This window comes from Lissotriton vulgaris, chromosome 10 (genome assembly GCF_964263255.1).
Source record: "Lissotriton vulgaris chromosome 10, aLisVul1.2, whole genome shotgun sequence".
Classification (NCBI taxonomy): domain Eukaryota; kingdom Metazoa; phylum Chordata; class Amphibia; order Caudata; family Salamandridae; genus Lissotriton; species Lissotriton vulgaris.
The window spans coordinates 795,705,254-795,723,101 of NC_141698.1; the positions used below are offsets into that span (position 1 = coordinate 795,705,254).

The following is a 17,848-nucleotide window of genomic DNA, read 5'->3' on the forward strand; positions in this document are numbered from 1 at the left end:
CAGTTTAGTCACTAACCCATGCTCTCAGTGAGACACATTTAATCACTCTCTCATACAGTCAGTCATGCACTTACTAAATCCTTCATCCAAACACTTATACATCCACTCATTCTTCAATATGTAAGACATATTATAACTTTACAGAAACATACAGTCACTGGACATCAGTCTGGCATATCAAATAATACTAGAGACAGCTTTTAGCACTGTGGAAGAACAAGGGGCTAGTCCCAAACCAACTGCTTTTCGGCAGATACAAAGTGACTCATCGAAACATAATTCTCCAGTACCTATTAGGACCAGTAATCACGACATCGCCGATATTATTGAAGGCAGGATGATAGGTTCAAAATAACTAAGGTTGAAATATAGCTTCTCTGGAAAGTCCATGATAAACTGTGTCCTATGACCGTCTCCAAAGCAGCTAATTTGGCATCAAATTAATCAAAAATTCAGTAACCGTGTTTTTTTGCTGGACAGAAAACACAATTAATGCCCATACTAAAAACACAAAGTTGGAGATTGTGAAAATCTTCTCAAGTACATCAGTTTCCTTTATAGCTGAACCTGCCATGCTGTCAGATCAATTGAAAACCTTCATCAGCCCCGGCACCACGGTGTTAAATTCTACCTAAGACGTAATAGGAGACAAGGGGCAGGTCCCAGGTACTGAAATGATTTATTTCCGATTTTATTTTACTGCTTAAAAAAAACCAACAACTCTTTAAGTGATCAGCCGGGATAATATTGGACAAAAAAAAATCAAAAAACTAGAAAGCAAACAAAGCTACTGCTTAATACATTCAACAGGAGGACAGCTTATTCTGTAACAGCACAAGCATTGGCAAAGCCAATTGGCCTCACCTGTGACACTTTGGCAAAGTCAATAGGTCTTCACCAAAGCTTTTAGTAGGCTTTGCCAAACTTTATGTCAAAAATTATTGTACGACTTCATCCATGCATGTATATGCATATATAACGGTGGCTAACTTTAAAATGTTTCTCATAAGCTAAGAAAACACATTCCTAAATGGTTGCCATTGATGTGCACATGCAGTTTGTATTGTTTTTGCATTTATATAGCGGTTGCTATGCATGATGGAGCATTATAGCACTGGAGGTGGGCAGCACACTAGTTCAAAAGCCAACATTAGTTGTATATTCAGTGTTTATTTGTTGGTTATTGTTGCCCATTTGGATTAGTAATGTGCTGTCAAGGACACCATTCCAATCATTCTCTCCAGATTCTTTGTGGTAGAATACATTAATAAAAGATCGATGTAAACATAAATGGGGTGTTTGGGAATGCATGCAAATAGTTGTGGGATAGAAGAGAGGAGATTTGGCAATTCTTGGGTAGCAGGGATATGGTTTAAAAAAAGGAAGTTGTGGTCTATGAGGTGAAGTGAGGTATTAGGCAAGAATTTGTGTTGGCACTCATCTTTGTGATCTAGATCATACAGATCCTCTGATGGATCAGGTTGGGAATAGCCAACTCTTAACCATTCACACATGGCAGTCACCTTGGAATATTTAGAATTAATTCAATGATGCAGTCTGTTACTAGCTTAAGGACAACAAGAAAGCCATTTGTCTATAAACATGGCACTGACTAAAAGCGCAGACTAAATTGGTCGAATGCAGACTCGAAAAGTTACAGCGCGAACAGAAACCCGACTAGTACCGATTAAATGTATTTCCCCGGATGAAGTGCGATCCGCACGAAATGCATTGGGTACTTGAAAGATATTTTTGACCATTGATTTGGATTATTTAAAAACTATTTTGGAAATGATTGACTAACCATGAGATATTGAATATGAAGCTGTGATGTAACAGCGTAACAACAGACAACACTTATGGAATATGAATAACCCAAAGTGAAAATCCAATCCTCCCTGGAGATACTTTTTGTATACTTTTATTTACTTTGATTCAGGAAACACACGAAGATTTCTATATCTCCTAAAGGAGTGCGGTTGGGTGCACTGTCAAGCTTGACAGCACACAAACAGGACAAGTAATGTAATAGCACATTTGTAGAGCATAACTGTCGCTCTGAGGAGCATCATGGCGGAACCCAGGGATGGAAGCAAAAGGCCTGATTAACCAGTACGCTGCGGGTGTCGGCCAACGGCCATTGCGAGCACTACCACGGTTGGCCGACGCGCCCCCCCCCCATTCATTAGAATGTTCCGCAATGGCGCAGAACATTCGAAGCAGTTAAGCCATTAACTGCGGACGGTAAGAACAGGGAATCAGATCAGAGTTTTGCAGAAAGTGTCCAATGCTCTGAAGATCCAGGTTTTTAGGTCTTCCTAAAAAGGGACTCGGATGTAATCTGGCGGAGGTGTAGAGGAACTTTGTTCCATGCCTTTGAGCCTATCACTGTGAGTGATTTTCCTCCCTTCGATGCCAATCTGAAAGCTGGCATTTTCAGCAGATTGGCATTTGATGCTCTTAGACTAAATCTTGTTCGGAGATATTGAGGGCCCAAGGAATGGAATGCCCTAAAAGTGATGATGAGGACCTTGTTCATAACACGCTTATGAATTGGCAGCCGGTGGAGTTTATCTAGCGCCGCAGATGCAGATGACCTCCTAGGCCACTTCAGCACTAACTGTGCTGCAGCCTGCTGGACCATTTGTAGCTTGTGTAGGACCGACTTGTTGATACCTGCATAGATGCTGTTACAATAGTCCAGCCTGGATGTAATTAGGGTGACAGCAACTGTTTGCCTTGCTGAGATCGGAATCAGATCGAAGAGTTTTTGTAGGCTTTTTATGATGTAAAAATAGGTGCCGGCACCTGCTAAAGATTGCTGTTTAAAAGATAGAGTGGTATCAACTGTTATTCCCAAGTTCCTGACCATGTTTACTGTGTTTGGGAAAGGGGTAGTGTTCGCTGGCCACCACAGTTTGGGAGAAAAAGAGTTTTCTTGGCTTAAAGGTAGAATTTCAGTTTTTTCTGAATTACACTTAAGGTGGTTAGTCTTCATCCAACTGAAAGTCGCGGTAGGGTGCTGGCGGAGAGTTTCTTCCGCCTGAGTGGTGTTATTATCCAAGACCCAAAATAGCTGCTTATCGTCCACATATGAGATAGTCTCTATATTAAAGGACAATATCAGCCTGATCAGTGGAGCCATATAGGCATTAAAGAGGGTAGGGCTAAGACTCAAACCCTGGGGTACCCATGAGAGCAGTGCATTTTCTTGTGCGTTGTATTGGCCTAGTGTGATCACTTGTCTGCGATCTTGCAGGAAGTTCTTTATTCAAGCTAGAACCATGCCAGAAATGCCAAAGGATGCAAGACGGTCTAAAAGAATGGCGTGTGAGACCGTGTCGAAGGCAGCCGACAGGTCTAACAACACCAAGACTGCTCTTTTTCCTTGATCAAGGGCTGCTCCTAGGGTTTCAGCCGTATACAATAGGGAAGATTCAGTAGAGTGTTGAGCTCTGAAACCTGATTGATTGGTGTGGAGCAGATTTGTTTTCTCCAGATATGTAGTGAGTTGAATATTGACACATTTTTCTGTCATCTTACACAGACTTGGTAAGAGAGATATAGGGCGCTGATTGGAAAGAGTAGCAGGATCCGCAAGTTGTTTCTTTTGGAGTGGCTTTACAGCTGCGAGTTTCCAATCTACCGGAATCTTGGCTGTTGATAGAGACAAGTTTATTATATGATTTTTTTTTATTGGGGTTAACGATATTGATATGAGTGTGTAATAGCATGGGGGACAGGGTTCAAAAGGGGAGCCTGATTTGATAGACAGGATCGCCTGACGCGATGCTTCCAGAGTAATTGGCTTAAATGTTTGCATACTGGCTCTGTCCCATGTCTGCGGAACCTTCATTATTAGTGAAAGAAAGAGTAGGAGGGGGGAAATCTTTTTGTAATATCCGAACTTTCTGTTAAAAGAATTCTGCTACATTATATCAAAGACTCTGAGAGGGAGGGATCTCTTGTAAATAGATTGACTATTTTGAAAAAGCACTTTGTGGTTGGTGTTGGTGGTTTTAATTGCCTTGGTATAGTAGGCTTTTTTGGTAGTTTTAATAAGGCTATGATATTTTCTAAGGGCTGCTTTGAAATTATTTTGCTCTGTCTCATCATAATTTCGACACCAACTGCGTTCTAAGGACCTGACGTGGCTTTGCAATTCTTTCAAGGAGAGACAATTGGAAGGGGGGTCTCTGGCATACAGAGGTTCCCACTGGAATCTTCCCTCAATGAATCCCAGCCATGACCATCAAATGGGATGGTACTAAGATGAGGCTGAATTCCTCTAGGAAAAAAGCAGCTGCAGGAAAGAAAAAACAATACATCAGGCAAAGAGCATGCTGCACCACAAATAAAATTAATAGTGCTCTGAGGAAATCATTACATTGCTCTTAGCTCTGTCAATTTGTGAGGTACCTCTGTGAAACATTATGTACATCATCCTGAAGCAGTCCATACAAAAGGTCTAGATCATTTTGGTCCTTATGGTGAGTAATGTCACCTTTACTGACTACAACAGGATCATACCATAACTAACACAAGAGCAGTCCAATGGAATCCTGCAGTAATATGGAACAGTAGCAAAGTGTTTCTTCCGCTGGTGCTGCCTCAGTAGCCAAATATATTGAGGTAGCATGGATGACAGCTTTTAGTACGTTTCTCTTTGAAAATGTCTAATGTTTGCACTTACTGTATTGCTTTTGTTTAATTACATACCATCGAGAACTATTTTTTTAATCTGGTTTATACTTGTGCTGTATTGGTGGGCATGCCATATTTGTAAGTCTGGTGGTGAACTTCGCTCAGCTCATGGAGTTTGTGGAGATTTCTGCACTCCTCATTACGCGGAGTTCAGCAGAGTTTTTTTCCCTCACTTGCGTTGTTGACTAGCGCAAGCGGGGAAAATCTGCTTCCAGCGAGATTTTTCCTCGTTCGCCATCGTCAACATCAAGTTGGCGAGCACGAGCGTAGAAAATCAAGTTCTCTGCGAGATTTCTCATTGCAGGAGGTCAAATTTCTCTTTGCGAGTGGTCACGTATGCTCGTGACCGTTCGCGTTGGGAAACTGTCCGCTCGCGTTGAAAAAGCTGTAGCTCGAGTAAAAATCTACTCTATCTGCAGAAAGGAAGCATCGCCTGCTTGTGCTGTGCATGGTGTCGTTCGCGATGATTGCACAGTGCAGGCGAGCACCTGGCACTGAAAATCACAGGAAATAGCATTCATCCAATGCACTACGCTGCGTGCGGAGCTCTGCGTAGCGCGGCGGAATTTTATTGCACTTCGCGGAGTTCCGCGTAGCAGAACGTCCAACTCAGCACAGGCTTATTTATTAGGTGTACTTGGTACTCTAGTTATCTTCTTGTGCATTTAAACCACTAGTATCATGTAGGTAGTGGTTTTTAAATTGTTTCAATATTTATACCTTCGTCTGTAAATAATAGGTTTTGTAGCTTTACTGTTTTATTTTTTTATACCCAAAGTAAACATGACTGATCAAATAATGTATCACTCTTATTTTGCAGGTGCTAGTGAACACACGGTGTGCCTAGAAAAGGCATGTGTGTGCAACTCAGGATATTCAAGTCAGGATCTCTGCTGATGAGGGGCATCCTCGAGGAGGACAGCACAGTGTTAAGAGCAGTGCTTATACCTCATTGAATGAATTTGCATATACATTGTTTTTCTGTTCCTGGACAAATCTGTTAACACGTTGGGAATGAGTCAATTATGTTTTAAGTTGTGATGATTCGACAAACCGATTTCTAAAAAAAGAGTGAATGCTGATGTGGCCCTATCATTATTACTGTATTTTCACAGATGAGCTATGATATACCAATATCCACTTACAATTCAAACATAAAAAATGATCTGTTGTGAACAAAAAAGTGCATATCGCCCAGTCACCCGCCCTGGCCTTTTTTTTTTAAAGGCATACGAGGTAATTTTCAGTTCTCATGAGACCCAGTAGGTTGCACTAGACTCACAGACCCCCATTGCCTCCAATTTACAGCTCTGTTTAAGAGGTCATGAGTTATGGTTTGTCCTTTGTTACATGTTTAAAAAAAATATTGCAGTGCATTCCATAGGACCTATGATGTGCAGTGGTACTGCTCGTTTAGAACCTGACAGGGATTCAACAGTATGTGGTAATCCCTCATCACATTAGGAAAATCTAGCAGTTGAGAAGAAATCAAATTCACCAGATACTGAAAATAAAATAGCTCCCACAGCCACTCCCTACAAGCAAATTCAATGTACAGCCCTTGATTGTTGGACAAGGACAATGGCAAAAGATCCAACCTCCAGCCCGGGACAGGACATCCGAGATATGAGATCAGACTGAAATAGGACAGCCCCTTCTCATCTTTTTTACTATTCCTCTTGGCACACGAAACACTGTAACAATCATTGCCATGTGAACCCAGGCATGGTTCTTCATGGATGTGAGTGAGGCTGCAAAAAACACTGGGCAATCAAACAATGGCATATTCTAAACACATCATAAAGAGTAACAATGCACGACTCACCTCATTGTTATATATTAACTGAAAGACCACTGTCCTGCAATAGTTATGCACTATGAAGGATCTCATTAGGAATGTCCTCTTAATTCAAGCAGGCTAGCTAAATTGTCATCTGGCCCCATTGGTATCAATTCTACAGTCTTTCTGTGGATCTGTTTCATTTGAATAGGAGATTTCAGCTGCTAAAAGCCATAATCTACGAGTGGAATTCTGGAGCAAAATGAGAACTTACCAGGGGAAATTGGACCTGGAATTATCAACTCCCCCAGTAATGCCTTATTTCTCAAGAGTTTGAGGTTCCAGTTGTAATGCCCTCTACCATTGGAGTTAAAAGTAACCCCAATATCAGTAACCGTGGGGTGGCAGTCTTAAAATTCCACAAATTCACAGCCCTCATGAATAAGCTTTAAGAAGGGACCATCATCAACATCGGAGGCAGACAGGCTTCAAAAAACAACAACCGGAACTCCTGCTACTAAAAAACTTAAATAGGCTGAATGAGGTTAAAGTGAAGCGCTTCTCTATTCTCCAGTCCAGATGGGAGTTTGCCTTTGGCTATACTCCATCAACGTGATGACCTTGAGAATTCATAAGGAGGGAAAGGTGATCCCAAACAAGCCAGCCACTGAGTACCCTATACCTATTTCCATAGATGTGTGTCTCTCCAAATAAAGGATGCAACACCCAACAAAAAGATCTCTCAGACACAGCATGACCAACATGAAACTCGAAAATAATGTTTCTGAATAATTGCATTACATAGATCTCTAGTTAGCAGTTTTCAAGACCAGGATAAGGTGACGAGACCAGAGACATTGACGATCTCCCAGGGAGGTCACCTGCTTGGGGGAGATTTATATCTAAGCATTGTGCAAGATAAGCCACTCATTTCTAACCATTCATTTTTAACTCCTGATGTTATCGACTCAAAACTAGACAGGTTTGTAGCATATCAAACTCTTATCTGAACTATGGTGCATGGGTCCTGTAAACAGAGAATGGTAATTCGTCGCTAACACTGTGATTGTGTGATTTGGGAGGAGGTGTGAAATTATATTAATTTTAGTGAACAAAAATGTGTTTTAATGCTGCTAATCCCTTATCAGCTCAATTTATTCGGAATGTTGTTGAGTCATCACATTACACATGGACTGTCCCTTAATCATTGTTGGGACAATGCACATTTTCCTTTGACCACATGAAAACACACTCAAAATAAATTAACATTCTTCATTGACAACTCACCATGCCAGCCCAACTTTACAATAAAGAGCAAACAGAACAAAGTTAATACCTCTTCAAGGAAAGTAGTTATATGTTCAACTGGTCCTCCAGAAACCTCTCCAAATACCAGCTCCTTTCCAATGTTATCCTTTCCAATCGGAGCTTTAGCCTTCTTCATTACATAGACTGTTTTACCTTTTATGTCAGTTGGAACCTGGGTCAAATAAAGGAAGAACACACATTACAATTTATAGACCTATTTTAAGCACAAATTGTCACCCAACCAATTGTAATCTAAAACTTCAATACAACTGCTTGAAATTAGATAAGCCAGCTGTTAGAACAGGTTGGGGGGCCACTGGGCAAGGATGGGTTGCCGGATCTGAACTGTGATGTTTGCGGTCTTTAAAAAATCCTGACCCAGGCCAGGCTGCTGCTCTTGACTTTAATGGGAGTGAGGGAAGTAATCCTAGACTTACTCAGGGAGGTCGTGTGGAGCTATTGAGTCAGAACTCAATAACTCACAAAGTAACTCTTAAAAATTAGACTGTCCAAAATGTAACTTGTTTAAGCGCAAGAGAAACACAGTAACAAAAAAACAAGTCAGGATGGTTGCGTAATGACTAACAGCTAGGGAAATTACTGGAATTGGGCAGGAATATATAGGTCTATGACCATGTGGTTTTTCCTTAAAATCTTGTGCCAAACATTGTGCAAAAAACGCTATTACTGTACCCCAAGCCTATAGTAGTGCCAGGAGGCTCATTACCTCCTGGCCAATCAATCAATCAATCAATCAATCAGGATTTATTGAGCGCTGCTAATCACCCATGGTGTGATCCAGCACCAATACCAATAATTGATCAGGGATTGATACTCAACAAATCACTAAAATGGCCCATACACATTCACCTACTATCTCTGATGCGCTGGGGTCAATTTATTTCGTTCATCGCTCATTTCTTTTATAAATCTCATATGACATCTGTTTAAATAACTAATCCTGACATCAAATGTTCTTCTACTTGGTCGATGGACCAATTAGATGAATAATTGATGGTAATGATAATACTAAGGCATCAAACCATTTGTCAAAAATTAATTACAGATTCTCAGTAAGGTAATGAGTTTTTTTTAATCTCAGAATTCAAGGTAAATGCTCATCTGCATCAGGTCACAATTACAAACATCAAATCTCAGGACCAGAGAAATAATGCAATTTATACAGACTCATTCTGCAACGACATTATGCAAAGAAGGAGTGAATAGAGTAAGAGACAAAAGATTCAGAAAAATATTGATGCTAAACCAATATTACCCAACAGAGGTATGGCTGAAGAGACAACAGGTTCATCTAAAATAATGCATATCAATATATTGTTGACGGAGTGGACAGGTTGAGAGACAAAAGGTTCAGAGACAAGTACATTAATGCTGAGAGTCTGAGAACGACATAGGCTAGATACAATCCTATCAGTCTGTAGGGAACAAAACCACCCCTTGGACAAAAAAACACCCCTTGGACCCAGGAGATGATGGAGGTTCCCCAAAAAGTAATCAGGAAATGCAAGAAATTTAGTCAGGAACAGGACAGGATAGGAACAGCTAGGCCTCTCTGCAAACCAATGGACAGCGACGCATCTCCACTTTTCTCTCCTGTCAGCCTAAGCTTCACTGACAAGCCCCTAAAGGTACCCTAATTATAGTCTAAATTGACATGTTCATCCCTCAAATGTTGCATTTTACTCTCTAACTCGCTCAGGGAATGGTGGGCTGGGGAGGGGACGTTGTCACACCACCATGACTTTTCATTTATTCAACAAGCTTTTTGTGTACAACCATTCCCATGGTCCAAATCTCAACTTATTCACATGTTTCCCACATCAGTTACAGATTGTACATTTCTTTACTTGTGAATCAAAGTCTTTTGCAGTGGACATCTCTGGTCCCACGCTTAGGGACAGCACCTGACAGGCGACGGACACACTGCCCTTCACTCCTTTATGTCATCTGCGACGCACAGCACATCCTTTTCGCCTCATCGCAGAAAGAACTTGTTCCTAACAAGTCCCCTCTCCCACCATAGCTAAGTTAAATAAGTTGGTGTCCTCATCGAGTAAAATAAAGTAAATAGAAATGAACATTTAATAATTATGGATAGTGGAACCATCACTGTTTACCTCCACCATTCACTACTTCCCATTAATGTTACCCAACATAAGCCTAGTGTGAAATGCGGCGTTAATCATTATTTTTAAAGCAGAACTGTGACATGCAAATACTGATGCACCTGTGGCCTATTCATGCAATTGTTTTTGTTTCTCCAAAAGCATAGAGTTATTTCAATACTGTGTGATTACGTGTTAATTCAGGCATGCGCAAAGCAGTTCCCTTGTGTTTATGCAGATGCACGTTAGGTTCACTACGTCTGCTGACGGTTAGTACATATTATGGGGGTACTTGATTCGAGCAGGTTTCATTTTTGCGAAACCCTGCACCATCAATTCCCCCCTCTGATGGCTTTTAGAAGCCATCATAAAATACCTACCATACCGAGTACCATCTTTCTTCAATTTTTAAATCTCTGTATTCTTTTCTATTTTTATGGCACCCTCATCTAAATCTTTCATTAAGTCATCGTATTCTCCTCTCATCTCTTCTAATTCTATCTCTTCTCTTTTTCTCTTTCTTGCTCTTCTTTTATTCTTTAATTCTGTTATTTCTTTTCTTACTCCTCTCCGCTTACAACATTTATATGCTTTTAATATTACTAATGCTATTATTACTATTGAGACTATTGGCATTATTATTTTCCTTAATAGTCTACTTCCCAAGGTAGAAAAACAATAACTTATTGAGGAGAAACTCTTACCAAGTTTCTCCCAAACAACCTCAATCTCCAGTTGAGTCAAATCTGTATGTAATTTCATAATATTCTTTATATATCCCTCAATTCCTTTCCTTTTATCTTGGATATAAGTGAAGCAATGTTAGTCTTTCAACATTCCACAGACTCCACCCTCTTTTGCCAATAATATATCAAGGGTAAGTTGATTTTTCAAAACCATTGATCTGATTGCAACCATTTGTGAATCTATCATCAAAAACCCACCAGCAGCATCTGTATTTTGTCAGTCAACACTGTGGACAATTTTTGAATTTTGTGTGAATTCAGAACGACTCCAAATGAGGGTATCGGTGCACCAAAAATATCACCTATTAATTTTGAGAAACTTGCTCTTTTGTTACGTGTTAGTACTTGCTTTATTTCGTTCAGTTTATTTTGGTCTATATGGTACACCTTAGGATAAAAGATAGCAAAATAACAACTTCCATCCCAATGTACAGGCAATCTATAACAAGCTTTTTTGCCACACATGTAATAAATCCCTGGAAAGATAGATCAGTTCCACCTTTCAATCCCCCACCTCCAGTAATTTTGAAGGTATGCTCACATTCACTAGAACCAATGAAGTAGTTATTATAGTTAGTCTTAGTTCTAAGCAGACAAACTTTCCCTTTCTGTGACCAGTCCAGAAACATTGCAGCGTATTGTTCACCCTTTTCATAATTTCCTTCACTAAAGTCCAATGGTGGTATACGGTACTTTTGTTCAGTAGTTTCTTTTGAAAATGTTCTCTTCTATTTTCTATCATCTCTACAAATATTTTCTCTTCAACCCTTAAACTACATGTTAAATTATTCTTATAAGCATATTCTATATCTAATGTTTTAGTAATATGGAAAGATTCTCCTATATACCATGCATTCTTGCCACTTAATACTTTGTTTAATTCTTTAATAACAGGAATTTCTGAAAATACTAAGTCTATGTTGGAGTAGTGGTGCTCAAGTTTCGCTGTTACATAAAATAGGCTGGTAAGTATACTACACGACGCACCATAGGTTAATGGAAGGTGGTGATAAGTCACATAACAATCACTTACATTCGTAGTTTCAACATACTGATAGGGTACCTTAATAAAAAAAATTAACAAGAAATCCCTAATTGATTTATCATGATGGAGAATGCTTCCATTCAAGGGTACTATTTTAGTAATTGGAGTTTCATTAGTGACATCATTCATTCTTTCATTTGTTATGTCATTAGAATTATTTCCTTTGTCAGTATCCATTAGAATAGGTATAAGAACAGTTAATAGTATACACATAAATGTTAATAACAACACACTACATAGGCAAGCTTTAGTACACCTATGTTTAAAACTATGTTTTGGAAGTTCAGTCACTTCTGCTTCAGACAATTTCTCTCTATAAAACAAAAATGTAAAAATCTATCTATGCCTCTACATTTCTAAAAATAAAGGAAAACTAGTAGTGTAATCCTTCACTTCAAGGCTTTCTTTTTTACCCCCTTTCTTTTTATTCTTTTTCTTTTGTCTGCTTTGAATTTTTATTTCATTTAAATCACCAAGGTTGCCCTTCGATTTGTCACAGTTCTTTAAGTAGGTCTTAGTTTGTTTTCATTAACTTGCTCAGTGTCAGAGATTTATTTTTCTTCTCTTGGATCCGATCTTTCAATTTCTTCCAGTATCACATAGGTCCACTCAGATGCCCTATATTTTCCACTTAGAATTCTTACTCTTCTTGTTTTCCGCACCAATTCTTTTCTGTACTCTGCTTGATCAGTTTGACTTGAGACCTCATTACTTTGTTCTGGCCTTTTTCTTAACATTATCTTCACAAAAGTGTATTTTAGTCTTTTGACTCCACTCAACCAATTATCACCTTTCCTTGGTTTCTTTGCTTTGACCTCATATTCACCTTCTACATCTGGTTCAAATGTTCTTTTGTTTGCCCTTTCTTCTGGCTGTCTTTCTTTTTGACTTTCAGTTTCTTCTTTTTTCTCTGTTTCTATAATAACTTCTCTTTTAACTGTGAACTCACTTTCTTCTGGTTTGAACACAGTTTCACCTGGAAGTTCACTTTCTTCTGGATCATCAGTGAACTCTATTTCTTTTGGTTCAACAACAGTTTCACCTGTTTCATGTTCTGTTGGAAGTTCACTTTCTTCTGGATCATTAGTGAATTCACTTTCTTTTGTTCCAAGGACAGTCTTCGAAACCCTAGAATCTCTTGTCTCTTGACTTGCGCTTGGCTGTTCACCATCCGTTGGTTTGTTAGAATCTGTCACTCTAGATTAATCAGCTTCACACACTTCAACCACTAAACTTTGTTTTTGATTCACCGGTCGAGGCTCTTTCGGTCTTTCAATTGGATCTAGGGTTCGGTTGGTGTGACTCGTGTGAATCAAATTTGGCAAGCCAGCACACTTCACTGCTATTGTCGTCACCAGGATGATTTGGTAAGGTCTGTGCCAACTGGGATCTAAACACAATTTTCTTACGTGTTTCTTGACGTAGACCCACTCACCAGGACTCAGATCATGAGCTTAATTTTGACGTATTGTTGTTACTTCTTCTCCAACCTGGTGAGACCTTGAATGCACCAGTTCTGCCAATCCTCTGCAATAGTCAAGCACCAGATCATCGGATATACTCATTAGTTTGTTCGCTGGTACATATATAGTTTGTTCGCAGTCTCATTGCTCTTCCCATGAGGATTGCATGGGGACTCAAGACCAGTCTTTTAGTCAGGGATGCTTCTCCGACTCATCAGCACAAGGGGTAAAGTGTCAGGCCACTTTATTGATGTGGATGCACACACTTTCCCTAGCCTGGCTTTTATAGTGCTGTTCATTACTCAAGTACTCCAGATGCTTCAGGTCGATAGGCACAATGCAGCTTCTGTTCAATTTTAAATGCTGGACAAATCAGCTGAATTATCTTATTATCAAAATGAGTTCCTCTATCTGTGGCCAAAGTTACTGGAATTCCAAATGTAGGGATCAGTTCTCTCAACAGTAGTTTGGCTACTCTGAGGCTGTCATTTCTTCTCATGGGGTAGGCTTCCACCCAGCTAGAGAACAAGAAAATAATAACTAGGACATATTTCAGCCCATTGCAAGAGGGAAGCTCGATAAAATGAAGCAGGAGTAAGGCAAATGGACTTCCTGCTCTCCCAATTCGTCCCCAACTTACAACTGTCTTTCTCCCTGGATTTTGCTGCTGACATATGATGTACCTCTGGCAAAGGCTCTATGCAATGACCCTGAACTTCAGATTATACCATGTCTGCTTGAAGAATCTGATCATTGTGTCTCTTCCAATACGTGCATGTCCTTGGTACAACCTGGCCATGTGACAAAGCAAAGAGTCTGGTAAAACTGGTCTCTCATCCTGATAAACCCATAGTTCATCGGCTCTCTTTTTTCTACAGCCTGTAAGTTTCCAAATTTCTTTTTCCTCATCACTTGCCTCTTCCTGCATTTGCCTCACCTCATCCCAAGTTTCTAATGTTGTTGTAGTTATAAACATCAGATGGCATTCTGTATTTTCTCTTTCAACTGATCTGTTTATTGCCATTGTATTTTGGGCAAATAATGTGCAATTTGGTCTGCATATCTATTTCCTTTTGTCACATAATAGTCTCCTGATTGATGTGCGGCACATTTGACTACTGCAATTCTTTTGGGCAATTGTAAAGCATCTCTTTCACAAATATACCATTTCATATAGGGGAACCTGAAGAGGTCAGAAATCCCTTTGCATCCATAGCTGGCCGAAATCGTGCACAATTCCAAATCCATATTGGCAGTCTGGGAATACGGTTGCTTTCAGACTTTTGGCAACTTTACATGCTCTAGTCAGAGCTAGTCAGAGCTATCAGCTCAGCTAGCTGGGCTGAGATTACTCTTTTCAGACAGAATGCTTCAATGAATCCCTCTAGGGTACAAACAGCATAGGCAGTGTGTAATTCACCTCTTTCATCTCTCAAACATGACCCATCAACAAATAACTGATATTCTTCCAGAGGACTGTCCGCTATATCTGGCCTAGGTTTAGTACACTTCTCTGTCACATCCAGGCAATCGTGATCTGCTTCCTCTTTACTTCCTCACAGCGATAATTGGGCAATTGAGTTGCCGGATTCACAGTAGCGCACCTGACCCACAGTCACATTTTCAGCACCCAGAATTACTCTTTCATACTTAGTCAGCAGACTAGAAGTGAGATACTCGGTTCTAGTGTGAGTCAAAAGAATCTCAACAGAATATGGCACACATACTCTGACAGGATAACCCATCACAATTGGTTTACGCAGTTCCAGACTCTGGCAAGTAGCTGCTACTGCTTTCAGACATCCTGCCAATGCTGAAGCCACTGTATCCAGGGTATCAGAAAAATATGCTACTGGACGTCGTGCCAGTCCATGTTTCTGAGATAGGACTGAGAGCGCACATCCATCTCTCTCAGAACAGTGTAGTGCAAATTCTTTTGTATAGTCTGGCAATCCTAAGGCAGTTGCTCTACAGAGACTGCTTCTCAGTTTTACGAAAGCATCCATTACTTCATCTTCTAGAACAATCAGATCTTTCAGATCTTTTCGTGTCAACCTCTTTAGAGGTTTTGCAATCAGTGAGAAACCACATATCCACTGCTGACAATATCCAACCATTCCCAAAAACATTTGCATTTGGATTCATCTGTTTGATCAGATGGATTCTTTCTGGGGTTACTTTTCTGGCTCCCTTTTATATTTTGTGTCCAAGGTACTGTGCTTCGTTTTTGCAAAATTGTAATTTTGCTGGGGACACCTTTTGTCCTCCACTTGTTAAATGGTTCAATAGGGCAATTGTGTCTGTTACACATGCCTCTCATGTCTTTGATGCCACCAGTAGGTCATCAATGTACTGAACCAATACCGAATTTCCTGGCATGACTAAAGTCTCTAGGCATTTTTTCAAGAGCTGATTAAATATTGAGGGGTTTTTGGTGTACCCTTGAGGGACTCCGCACCATGCCAAAACACAGTCTCCAAACCGGAAAGCAAACAAATACTGGCTATCCAGATGCAAAGGAATCGAGAAAAATGCTTGACACAAATCAATCACTGTGTACCATTCAGCATCACATGGAATTTGATAAAGAATCACTGCTGGATTTGACACCACTGGGCAACAAGGCACTACAATGTTATATCTTTTGCGTAAATCCTGCACTGTCCGTTACTTCCCACTGGGCTTTTGATACCTATGATAGGGGAATTCCAAGGGCTGCTCATTATTTCCTTTGGTATTCCCTGTTCAATCATTGGTCAATTACTGGAGCAACTCTTGTAATCACTTCTGGACTCATTTGGTATTGTGGTGTGTTTTGATACACAGCACCATTCTTCACTATTATCTGAATCAGATCTACTTTTGTCATTGAACAAATTTCTGTTCCTGTAAAATTCCACACAAAATTCATTTTGCACAGCAAATCTCTATCCAAGAGATTTACCAGGATTGAGTCACATACCACAAACCTATGCATATCTTTGGAGTTTCCAATATGAACGTCTATATGGTTTGTGACTGGCGTTCTAATATGTTTATACATTCTATAGCAAAAGGTGTGGGTTTATACTAGATTACATATTTATTAACCTATACTCCTGGGATAGGATGATGGATTTTAAAATAATCCCCCGCCCAGACAGTGACCATTCTGCATTAGTAATAGAACTTCAACCTTTCACCACGAGTGGTCTGCCTCCTACTGATAACCCTATTGATTCTAGGGTGGTTACCTCGAACTGTAGGAGGAAAGTGAAATGGTCTACTTTCAGTCAATCGGACGATAAACTTGGTAGTCTGTATGAAGCCCTGTTGCCAGTTTTTTGGACGCTTCTAATCTATGTAGTCAGGCCCAGGAGGGTATAGACTTGGAACCGGCACAACTGACCCATGCTGCACTAGGAAAAATTAGTTTTGAGTACTTTTATCCAACCAAAAATAATTTGCATAAGGACAAGCTGCCCACTCACCCTTGGTACAACACCTCCTGTCGTGCGGCAAAAAAGGCTCTGGTACTAGCCATTAGATCCAAAGATTGCCATACCATACAGCCGGCAAGAGCAAACTACCATAAGAGAAACTTAGCAAAGATGGGAAGACGAAAACTGGGCCTCACTGAAAAACACACTAGGGGACAGAGACATGAGGACTTTTTGGGGTCTTGTTAATTCTGGTACAACATCCTCTCAAATTGCTGTTCAACCAAACCTAGATGAACAGGTCTGGCAAGAGCATTTTGAATCACTCTATGCTAAGGAACCCGGAATTGGACCAGTCTACGCCTGTGAACAATCAGTCGCCTGTCCAGTAGTCAACAGGGATCCATTACCCCAGATTAATGGATATGAGGACCAGAACATAAGCCTACAAAGAAATAGAGGCCGCAATAGTTAGAATTGCCCCGGGTAAAGCCCCAGGTCTGGATAAGATCCCTGGAGACCTTCAGAGGTCTGAACCTGCCATCTGGGCCCCTTACTTGTGGATGCTGTTTAGCGCAATTATACAAGGCATGGAGATTCCTCCAAGCTGGCTTGGTGCGGAAATAATTCCGATTTTTAAAAAGGGTTCACCTATGCTCCCAACCAACTATAGACAAATAACTCTAATAGATATATACCAGAAAGTCTTTGCACGGGTCCTTTTTTATAGATTGCAGTCTTGGATGGAAGAGAGGAGGGTTCTGTCTCCCCTGCAGGCTGGGTTCAGGGAAAAACTGTCGGCCCTGGACCAAGTACTGAGATTACAATGGCTGTACTGGAAGATCGTATGCTTGCAAGGGGGCAGCCTCTTCTTGATTTTTGTAGATCTTAGATCTGCATTTGACTTGGTGCATAGGGAGAAATTATGGCTGGTTTTGGGAGAGATGGGGTCCCTGAATATTTAATTAGACTTTCTAAACATTTACATGAATGCAATTATGCACAAGTTAGGTACTGTAAGGATGGCAATCTCACTGCACCTATACCCATCAACCGTGACGTACGCCAGGGGTGCGTGCTTGAACCAACCTTATTTAGCCTTTATATTAACGGACTAATCGATACCCTGTCAGCAGAAAAGGATCTTGATGCACCAAAGTTAGCCTCTCGTAGAATCTCGGCAATGATGTTCGCCGATGACACCCTACTGGTTGCCAAATCGGCAATTCAAAGGGTTTTGGACAAATTTGAGAGGTT

At 40.3% G+C, this 17,848-nt stretch overlaps 1 protein-coding gene across 1 annotated transcript in view; it reads right to left on the reverse strand.

Moving 5' to 3' along the window:
• Window positions 1-17,848, reverse strand: part of DNAH11 (dynein axonemal heavy chain 11) — a 3,435,931-nt gene that overhangs the window by 3,257,126 nt on the left and 160,957 nt on the right. The window contains exon 2 of the mRNA XM_086939827.1: window positions 7,821-7,964. Within this exon, the coding sequence (XP_086795953.1) occupies window positions 7,821-7,964 (144 nt within the window). The remainder of the gene's footprint in view (window positions 1-7,820; window positions 7,965-17,848) is intronic.